At 55.2% G+C, this 10550-nt stretch overlaps 2 protein-coding genes across 3 annotated transcripts in view; one reads left to right on the top strand and one right to left on the bottom strand.

Moving 5' to 3' along the window:
- ARPC1B (actin related protein 2/3 complex, subunit 1B, 41kDa) overlaps positions 1-2992 on the top strand; it is an 88440-nt gene extending 85448 nt beyond the window's left edge. Inside the window, exons 8-10 of the mRNA XM_011985833.1 lie at positions 927-1132; positions 2242-2332; positions 2666-2992. Of these exons, the coding sequence (XP_011841223.1) occupies positions 927-1132; positions 2242-2332; positions 2666-2704 (336 nt within the window). The 3' untranslated portion in view covers positions 2705-2992. The remainder of the gene's footprint in view (positions 1-926; positions 1133-2241; positions 2333-2665) is intronic.
- A 1260-nt stretch (positions 2993-4252) lies between these two features.
- The window catches only part of PDAP1 (PDGFA associated protein 1), a 13267-nt gene continuing 6969 nt past the window's right edge, over positions 4253-10550 (bottom strand). The window contains exons 4-6 of one of the 2 annotated variants that reach the window (XM_011985789.1): positions 8826-8947; positions 6082-6233; positions 4253-4997 (exon numbers count right to left, since the gene is read on the bottom strand). In XM_011985789.1, coding sequence (XP_011841179.1) covers positions 4939-4997; positions 6082-6233; positions 8826-8947 — 333 coding nt within the window. In that variant the 3' untranslated portion in view covers positions 4253-4938. Of the gene's footprint in view, positions 4998-5221; positions 5619-6081; positions 6234-8825; positions 8948-10550 lie in introns of those variants that run through there. The other variant, XM_011985787.1, reaches the window with a different exon arrangement.

Below are 10550 nucleotides of genomic sequence, written 5' to 3'. Positions count from 1 at the left end.
AAAAAAAAAAAAAAAAAAAAGCCAGGCCTGGTGGCTCACGCCTGTAATCCCAGCAAATTGGGAGGCTGAGGAGGGCAGATCAGTTGAAGTCAGGAGTTCAAGACCAACCTGGCCAACATGGCAAAACCCCATCTCCACTAAAAATACAAAAATTAGTCAAGTGTAGTGGCGGGCACCCATAGTCCCAGTTACTTGGGAGGCTGAGGCAGGAGAATTGCTTGAACCCAGAGGCAGAAGTTGCAGTGAGCCAAGCGTGCCACTGCACTCCAGCCTGAGCGACAGAGACTCCATCTCAAAAATAGAAAAGAAAGAAAAAAGAGATTTACTTCTTGCTCACATTTTATGTCCAGTGTGGGTGTTGTGAGGGGCTCTGATGGAGGCTGTGGCCAGCATGCTGTCCCAGATGCCACGAGGGAGCCGGAACCTGTGGAATCATGCCCTGGGTCTGAACATTTCTGCCCACATTTTATTGGCAGGTGCAATGGCAAGGCCACGCCTAATGCAAAGGGCAGGAGTTCGGGGTGTGCAGTTCCTCCAGGTGTCCGGGAAGGGCACTGCTCTCCCTCCTCTCTGCCCACATCTGTCAAATCCCTTTTCACCCCTCTGCAAACATAACGGGGATGCCAGGGTCAGGTCAGGCTTGCTTTTTGCCTAGAAAAGCAACCAGCTGCAGGGGTCTCCCCTAGAGCAGGTGTAACTGGCTGGCAGGACAGAAGGCGCCTGGGCTCCCAGGGAGTCCCAATGTTGGCCTTGCTGGGGGAGGTAGCAGCCCCCGGCATGGCCCCGGTTTTGATACACCTGCTATTCGGGCCTCCCTTGCTGTGGCCCGTCTGTGTCCTTGAGCTGGCATCTGCCTCCCGGGCCGCCAGATGCCCGCCTGCCCTCCCCTTCGGCAGCGCTCCAATGGTCCCCGCCTCCCCGCTCAGGGCCACGACTGCTTCCCAGTGCTGTTCACCTATGATGCCGCTGCGGGGATGCTGAGCTTTGGCGGGCGGCTGGACGTTCCCAAGCAGAGCTCGCAGCGTGGCTTAACGGCCCGCGAGCGCTTCCAGAACCTCGACAAGAAGGCGAGCTCGGAGGGCGGCACGACTGCGGGCGCGGGCCTGGACTCGCTGCACAAGAACAGCGTCAGGTGAGGGCGGGGGCGGGGCCTCGACTCGCCCAGTAGCAGCGTCGGGTGAGGAAGGGGTCTGGACTCTTCCTACTGGGGCGTTGTGCTGGGCCGGTGAGGACTGGGGGCCCGGAGGGAGGGTAGGCCTGCCCTCTACTCGCTGCGCGGGAACGGCGTCAGATGAGGGGCAGGCCCGGACTAGGGGACGGGGCCTGTTTGTGGGCGGGGCCTCGACGCTGCATGATAACCACGTGGGGCGGCAGAGGGGGCGTGGCGGGCCCAAGGTAGGGAGTGGCTTCGACTCGCTGTAGGATTAACGTTCGTTGTGGGCGGGGCCCGTCTCGATCTCACCCTAGCAGCTCAGGTGCTAGTGGAGCCCGGGAGGGACACGGTGGGACCGACATAAAAGACGGAGTCGACCTCTTTAGGTTGCATAAAAATAGCATCAGATAGGGTCTGAGCAGCTAGCCTCGCTCTGCATTTCCCGGACATAGCTGGGTGGGGACTGTTCTGTGGGGTGGTCAGGCAGTGACCAGCGGGTGTCCTGGGCGGGGTCACAGCTGGGGTGGGTCTGTTGCTAGTACTCAGCGAGGTGGGGGCGGAGCTGAGGGTCTCTGCAGCCTTCTAAGGATCTAGGGTGGGATGGGGAAAAAGAGGCTCTCCAAAGCCCAAAAGCTGCCAGCCACACGCATCCACCCCACGGCGAATCTGAGGGAGCTGTATGACAAGACTGGCCAAGCCCTTCGGCCTGTAAAACCTCCTGTGGCCGCCAGATCTGATGGCTTCCTCAGACGTAACACCTTTGCCTGGCTGTCATCTTAGTCCCTGGCTGCCCCCACCCTCATCTCCTTTTTGGTCCTGTCCAGCTGCACTGCTGGCACTGTGTACACTCCGCAAACACATGTGTCTTTCCTGCCTCCCTGGACTTGAGTGTCCTGTCCCATTTGCCTGCACTTCCCACACCACTGCTCGTTCCCAAAAGCAGAGCTGACTTCTAAGTCCACCACACCCTGTCTCAGCATTTCTCACTGAAGCCCGCTCCCCAAGAAGTCTGGGAGCGCCTGGACAGGGTGAGCCTGAGCCCAGCGCCAGCACAGGTTGGATTCGTAAGCTCCTCTTCCTCTTTGCAGCCAGATCTCGGTGCTCAGCGGGGGCAAGGCCAAGTGCTCGCAGTTCTGCACCACTGGCATGGACGGCGGCATGAGCATCTGGGATGTTAAGGTGAGGCTTGCCCTTCCTGGCTTCCCGCTGTGCCCCCCAGGTCAACTCTTTCCCCCCATCCCCACTCCCTGGAGGTGACCCCCATCCTTCACTCCTGCAGAGATGGCACTGCAAGAGGATGAGGGCTGGGGGCGGCCCCTTGTCATCTGGGCCTTGGTGCTCACTGGGGCACCCGTCTTCAGGGCTGGGATTCAAACCCAGTTCTGACAGACTCCGAAACTGCAGGTTCTCTGCCCTCTGCTGTCCTGGGGCTGAGATGGGTGATCAGGTCCCTGGGAGTGGGGTGCCTGCCGGACAGCTGAGAACCAGCCTGTCCGTTCTGCCTCCCTGCAGAGCTTGGAGTCAGCCTTGAAGGACCTCAAGATCAAATGACCTGTGAGGAATATGTTACCTTCATCCTAGCTGCTGGGGAAGCAGGGAGAGGAGTAGGGGAGGCTAATGGTTGCTTTGCTGAATATTTCTGGGGTACCAATGTGAGTCCCTGTAGGGGCTGCTCCCTCAAAGAGGGGACAGATGGGGAGCTTTTCTTACCTATTCAAGAAATATGTGCCTTTTTCTTAAAGAAATGCTTTCATTTATTGAAAAAAAAAAAATGCCCCCAAAGCACTATGCTGGTCATGAACTGCTTCAAAATGTGGAGGTAATAAAATGCAACTCTGTTTAAAAAAAAAAAAAAGCAATTGTGGACACGCTTGCCTATGTGGAAGGAGAGGTTTTTTGTTATTTTCTTGGGGTCTTGCTAAGTTATCCAGGCTGCACTGGAACTCGTGGGAGCAATCCTTCTGCCTCAGCCTCCCAAGCAGCTGGGACTCCAGGGAGAGGTTGGTGTTTGCACAGCCATAGGTAGATAGCTTATTTTTACTGCTGGCCAAAAACATTGATCCTGAAGCCCAGCAGCCTTATGCCAAATGGTTCCTTCCCCAGTGCTGTCCATCCTGGGCTGCCACTCCCAAAACTGCCAGTACCAGGTGTCACTGATTGACTAGTGAAATTCCTGCACAAAGGGGCTACACATTCCAGGCTGATTGTGGAACTTTTGTTTTGAGATGGAGTTTTGCTCGTCGCCCAGGCTGGAGTGCAGTGGTGCGATCTCGGCTCACTGCAACCTCTGCCTTCCTTGGGTTCAAGCGATTCTCCTGCCTCAGCCTCCCGAGTAGCTGGGATTACAGGCGCACACCACCAAGCCTGGTTAATTTTTGTATTTTTAGTAGAGATGGGGTTTCTCCTTGTTGGCCAGGCTGGTCTCAAACTCCTGACCTCAGATGATCCACCCACTTCGCCTCCCAAAGTGCTGGGATTACAAGCTTGAGCTACCGTGCCCGGCCTGGTTATGGAACTTCACGGGAATTTATTTTGTCATTACAATGTTGGCAGTTGATTTCTGATACATGCTCATTTTAGATATACTTTTCCTGTGCTGCAAAGTGAGGTTCTGTCTTGGAGTTGATGTCATGTCACCGGGTCCTGCACTAAAGGGCATTTGCACACCTTTTGTGGCTTCTCTCAGGAAAATGTGGGCCTTGGCGACATCCAATGCCAGTGCTACTCCCCTTCTCCCCTAGAGTTACAGAATTATAACTACCAGGGGACATCTACAGGCCAGACCAGGATCCTGGTGCAGCTTCAGCCTGCTGTGGCCTGGAAGGGTCCCTGCCTGCTGAGGCCTAAGATCCCAACTTGGCTAAAGGAGGGGAGGGAGCAGGCTGTGGCATCTGAAGTCTCTCCCAGCCCCAATCCTACAATCCTGGGGTCCATCCCCGAACCCTGCTTAGTGCCTCCTAACAGATGTCATGCCCCAGGGCCCCAGGTAGATATGTGCCCTGAACCTTGCCAGGTACGTGTGCCTGAACATGGCACCATACCCAGCTGGGTAAAAATGGCTCGAGCATGGGAGCCAAAGGATGGAGTGCAAAACAAAGATTACGATAATGTCAAGTTTAATCTGCCAAATATACAAGTTGAATTTGTGGAGCATGTTTTGCCTGGGTGCCACACAGTAAACAGAGGTTTCTTGAAATGATCAATGGGTAGGGTTAAAAATGGGCACTGGCCCTGGCCGGGTGGGTAGGAACCGGGCAGGGAAGGGCAGACAGGCGAGGCCTCAACCAGACAGGACTGACCAGGGACAAGCCATGACCCTTGAGGACCCAGGGGCACAGGCTCCCGGATGACAGCCCCTCTCTGAATGAGCACCCAGGCAACACAGTCCGGGACTGGGTATAGCAAACCTGTCGGCAGCTGCCTCCTGGGACAACCATCCCCTTACATGCTATCTACCAGACAAATGAAAGCTCTTCTTACCCCATCTCCCAGGCACCCCCCCAGCAAGGGCTCTGAATTCTAAAAACAGCGAAAACATTCAAATGGTTACATATGAAATGCTGTCCTGCATCTTTCTGTCTCAAAGATAGCAGCTGCCCCTCCCCCAGCCCCCCCACATTCCCCAAACAATTTCTGTGCCAAGATGAAAAGGAGGCCCCAGGCCGTGGGGGGCTCCTGGCCGTGAGGGGCTGTTGCAGCGGCGCCAGGGCACAGGGTGGGCAAGACACAGCAGAGGTCCTGGCAGCGCGGCCCAGGTCCCCGGCATCTCCTCCCACACGTCGCGGTTACTTATTCAGGGAGAGCGACTGCATTCGTTTTCCTGACAATGTGGCATCATCTTTTGCTGAGGGTGGGAGGAGAAGGGCAGGGGTTAAAACAAAGCAACTCCCACCCCTCCCAACACACGCGCCAGAACCCTAGAACCTTAGGTCTGAAAGGCTGCAGAAAACATCCTGTGCAACAAAGAAGGGAGCCGAGGCATAGGAGAGGATTTCTGCTGCAGCTACCACCCCGGGACCCCCTGACATTACCAACACGTTTCAGTGGCCAGACCACCTTATAGAAAGCTGTCCCCTCTACAAAGCCCCACCAACACACACTCTTGTGGGCAAATGGAAACTTCACAACCCACCTCCCAGCAGAACCCTGTAATTCTAACCTCCCGCCACGGGTTCTGAAGTCTAAATTAAACGTTCCAACAGTTACAAGTGAAGTCCTTTCCTGCTTGGGGTTTGTGAAGCAGGGTTGAATCGGAAGTTGGGATCACTGGATTTCTGGTGCAAGTGACAACATCCCTGAGCAACTGGTTTCCCCTTTCTGGGCCCGCTTCCAGGCAGGACAGATGGACATGTAGGGGCTCTCACAGACCCCCGGGAGATGGAAGGCTGCAAGTCAAATGCTCCTATGAACGACCAACTCCCATAGCCACCCTGGCCTAGAGGAACTTCCACCACCTCTGGCCTGCCTGGAGGGAGAGCACAGGAAAAGGGATGCCTGGGCCGGACGTCAAGCCGGTCTGCACTGCTGTGTATCCAGCTCACCCTCCCAAGCCCTGGAGATGGCCAGCGGTGGCCCCAGGCAGCTCTCCCGGGTTCCTAAGGCACCAGAGACCTTGGTGGGACCTGTGAGTCTCAGGCAAGCTCTGTACTAGGGGTGTGGTTTCCTGTGACCTCCTGCTGTTAGGAGTAGTAACTCCACCTATTGTGGACAGTGCTGTGCTGGGACTTCAACCCACAACTGACTCCATGATGTCACTGGACCCTCCTGGTCCCCCGGCAAGTGGCAGGCATAGGGATTGTGGGCTCTCTAGGCAGTAATCACTCCTCACCTCATCATCACCACGCGGACAGGGACACGAGTTCAGGGCTTTGTGGCTGGCCCAGGACCAAAGTTGGGGGCTGTCCCTGCATGCACAACCCAGCCCTTACCTTTCCTTTCCTCTTCCTTCTTCCGGGCAGCCTCCTCCCGCTGTTTCCGGATGATGGCCAGTCGGGCCAGGTCGGCCTTGGCTTGCTCTGTCTTCCCGGCCAAGTGCATTTTCATGTAACGCTCTTTTGCCTTCTGCTTCTCAATCTCTTCTCTGTGTGGATAAAATGGTGTCACGGGGACATCTTTCCCACCACTGTTTGCCAAACTGGATGGGAGTCAGAATAAAGGCCAAGGATTCGGCCTAGGGCCAAGGTGGAAGGGGTGCTCTGGCTGTGAGTCCCTGGCTCCATGAACTCCCTGCTTGGTGGACGTTCACCAAGAAAGTGAGCAGGAAGAAGAGGCCCAGGGAGAGAACATCTATGATTTCCAGAAAGCCTCAGTGGGAGAGGGGACAATGTCCACCTACAGCAGGGAGGGGAGGATGCCTGAGGGCTTCATGATCAGGCTCTGGTGGCCATGGAGAGAAGGGGGACCAGGCCAGGAGTGTTCCAGAGAAGATGACCAGGAGGATAAAAGCAGTGGGGACCACATCCTACAATGAATGAAGGGCCAGGCGCACTGGCTCAGGCCTGTAATCCCAGCACTCTGGGAGGCCAAGACAATAGGATCACTTGAGGCTATAAGTTTGAGACCTGCCTGGGCAATATAGCAAGACTGTCGTACAAAAAAGAAAATTTAAAAATTAGCCAGATGTGGTGGCACACATCTGTTGTCCCAGCTACTTGGGAGGCTGAGGCAGGCGGATTGCTTGAGCCCAGGAGTTCAAGGCTGTGGTGAGCTATGATTGCGCCACTGCACTCCAGTCTGGGTGACAGAGTAAAATCCTATCTCTAAAAAATACAAACAAAAAAAGGAGTGAAGTGGAAGCAGCAGCCACAGGGCATAGGATGAGGACCACAATGGGAAACAAACACACCCAGTCTCAGGTCAACAGCACACGACCCATTCTTACAGCAGCTCAGATGTGCACGGTGCTGCCCCCCAAAGACACAGCCCCCATCAGTAGGGGGATGGGAATAATCGCTGGGCTCCCATGGGACAAAGGTGTCAGGAATGAACCCCCTGAATGGAGTCAGTGGTGAGGGTCATTCGCTTCCTTTTGAGGATCTTCCCAAGCTTGAGATTCTGAACTGGAGGGGATGCCCTTCGGGGTGAGATCAGAGGGCCTATTGGCACTGGATTCCTGGAAGAGCCAAGTGTTGGAGTGGGGGAGGGCCCTGCCTGGCAGGAGGCTGGGGGAGAGACTCGGCCTCCCAGAGGTCTTCAGGGTACACAGAGCTGGGGAGTAATGAGAAATCAGGCATGGGAGGTAGCCAGAGGGGAGGGAGAGGGACTTAGAGGAGTGGAAGGAGCAGACACCTCACTACAGAGATGAGGAGATAATACCTGGTGACCTGCAGATCCTAGCCCAGGAAGGACGTGCCACACTCAGAAGCCTCTAAGCTGAGCCTCAGGAATGATGACCGAGGCAGCCCAAAGGCTCTGCAGCGCCCTTCGGTGAAAGCAAAGTGCCAGGCACGGCATCTCTGCAACCTCAAAGGGCAGAGGGAGGGAGCAATAGGATCCCTTTTACTGGTGACGACACTGATGCCCAGAAAGGGCACAGCCTTATTTTTTTTTTTTGAGACGGAGTCTTGCTCTGTCACCCAGGCTGGAGTGCAGTGGCCAGATCTCAGCTCACTGCAAGCTCCTCCTCTCGGGTTCACGCCATTCTCCTGCCTCAGCCTCCCGAGTAGCTGGGACTACAGGCACCCGCCACTTCACCCAGCTAGTTTTTTGTATTTTTTTTAGTAGAGACGGGGTTTCACCGTGTTAGCCAGGATGGTCTCGATCTCCCGACCTCGTGATCCGCCCGTCTCGGCCTCCCAAAGTGCTGGGATTACAGGCTTGAGCCACCGCGCCCGTCCAGAGGGCACAGCCTTATTGAAGGCTGCACAACTGCCAATGGCAGAATACTACAGTGGCAGAATACCCAGGTTGCTGGGTTTTTGAAGTCAATGCCGAGAGAAAGCTACTGAAGGGGGACAGAAGGGTCCTTAGCAGCTGCAATCACACCCAAGCTCATGGCCTTCCCCATGAGGCTTTCACAGACACACCCTTCCGCCATTATCCTAAATGCCCAGTCAGGAGAGAAACCAGCAGGCTTCAACCTCTTGTAAGGCCCTTGAGGTCACCTGGCGGCTCCCAACAGTCAGGGCACCAGTCAAGGACTGATCCTGTGCCAGGTGCTTCAGTACATGATCTTGATCCTCATACAACTCTTGAGGAAGGTATTTGCAGCTTCATTTTCACACGAGACTTGGAGAGGCCTGGGACAGCTGGCTGAGCTGCGCTGGGCTGGACTGCCTTTCTGGCCGCACAGGCTCACAGACCTCTTCCAGTCCCCAGGGCCATGACACTACAGATGGATGCAGGTCAGGAATGGTCAGATCAGTGGGGTAAGGGAAGTCTCCCCGGGGTGTGGTGCTCTGGAAGAGGGGAATGGAGGGCAACCCTCTGTATCCTGCACCATTACCTCAAGCGCAATGCTCAGGTCTGAGTCTATTGTCCTATTTCCCCTGATACCACGTATCAATTGGTGAAAACAAATTCTGTGTGGCTTTTTAAAGGCTACTGGAGGGCCGTTGGGGAATGAGACAGAAATAAACAGCCACAGCTCCCAGCCAACTGGGGACCTTAGCATCCCACAGGCCAACTGCTAGCCTGTATTCCCTGGGTCACAAGGCCCAGCCAGTGATGTTACCGTTCTCTCCTCGAAAGCTCCTTTGGCCCGTCCAGATCCAGCTGTGTGACCTTTTTGGTTGTCTGTGCCACCCGGTTGGGGTTCTCGATGTCGATGAGCCCTTCGACGCCTTTGCGCTTTTGCTAGAACAGGGCAAGAAGCTGGTTGTTGGAGTTCAGGTCCTGTGGAGCCCCTGAAGGCCACTCCCACCATCTCTAAACAGCCCATCTGGATGAGGACAAACTCATGCTCCACCCCTAGCCCACATAGTGCTCGGCCCAAGTCTCATGGTGGGGACAGCTCTCTGGAGCATCTTCACCAGCCTGGGAAGAGCCCACAGAACGGCTGCTCAGGGTCCAGTAACTTGCCTAAGTCAACCAGAAAGTAGGTGGTAGATCAGAGGTGCGCCCTACCCCAGCTTGCAAGCACTCACACAGTGCCACTCCCCCACTTCAAGCTCAGCTTCCAAAAGCAGTTTTCCATGGAATCCCATGCCTGATTCTTCTTGCAAGAAGCGCTGGCCTGGAATCCCCAGGGCAGGGTGGGCCAAGTGTGTGCTGTTAGGACTAGTTCCAATTCCTGCCCACCTTAGCTGATGGACTGGACATGTAACTCAAGAATGAGCCACTGGATCACAGACTACAGGTTTGGGGTGCTGGCCCAAGAATCTGGAACCTGCACCCTTCCACCTCCCCTGGGGAAGTTCCAGAAGAAAGGAGTGTGTTCTCAATGCAGCAGGTTTGGTCAAAGTTTCAGGTCCTGTCAATTCCATCAATTCTCCTTAAGGGGGCAGGGAGACAGCTTTGACCCCACAGAGCTCCCTCCACACACTTCCAGTCCAGTCCAGCTGCACACTTACACCTCCACTCGGATGCCTGGCACTGTAAACTTAACATGCCCAAGACAGAACTTGAGATTCATCCTTTACCCAACCGGACCCTCCCTGCAATCCTAAGCATATCCTTGATTCCTCGTTCCTTCAGCAACCCCCAAATATGGCTTACATCTGTCCACTCTTCTCCACTGCCATTGTCACCACCCTAGGGCAAGCCACGATTTCCTTTTTTTTTTTTTCTTTTGAGACGGAGTTTCGCTCTTGTTGCCCAGGCTGGAGTGCAGTGGCACAATCTCGGCTCATAGTAACCTCGGTCTCCCGGGTTCAAGGGATTCTCCTGCCTCAGCCTCCTGAGTAGCTGGGATTACAGGCATAAGCCACCACCCCCGCCTAATTCTGTATTTTTAGTAGAGACAGGGTTTCTCCATGTTGGCCAGGCTGGTCTCGAACTCCCGACCTCAGGTGATCCGCCTGCCTCAGTCTCCCAAAGTGCTGGGATTACAGGCGTGAGCCACCACGCCATGCCCAGGACTTCTGATCTAAACACTGCTCTTACTCTTAACATCCTATCATTCACTCTGCATGGAGAAGCCAAAATAATCTTTTAAAAGCATATCTGGAGGCTGGGCGTGGTGGCTCACACCTGTAATCCCAGCACTTTGAGAGGCCAAGGCAGGTGGATCACGAGGTCAGGAGATCAAGACCATCCTGGCTAACATGGTGAAACCCCGTCTCTACTAAAAACACAAAAAAATCAACCGGCGTGGCAGCGTGCACCTGTAGTCGCAGCCACTTGGAAGGCTGAGGCAGCAGAATGGCGTGAACCGGGAGGCAGAGCTTGCAGTGAGCTGAGATCACGCCACTGCACTCCAGCCTGGGCGACAGAGACTCCGTCTCAAAAAAAAAAAAAA

This window comes from Mandrillus leucophaeus, unplaced genomic scaffold (genome assembly GCF_000951045.1).
Source record: "Mandrillus leucophaeus isolate KB7577 unplaced genomic scaffold, Mleu.le_1.0 Scaffold29, whole genome shotgun sequence".
NCBI classification, from domain to species: domain Eukaryota; kingdom Metazoa; phylum Chordata; class Mammalia; order Primates; family Cercopithecidae; genus Mandrillus; species Mandrillus leucophaeus.
The sequence above is the reverse complement of the archived record's forward strand: the minus strand, read 5'-3'. Positions and strand labels throughout refer to the sequence as shown.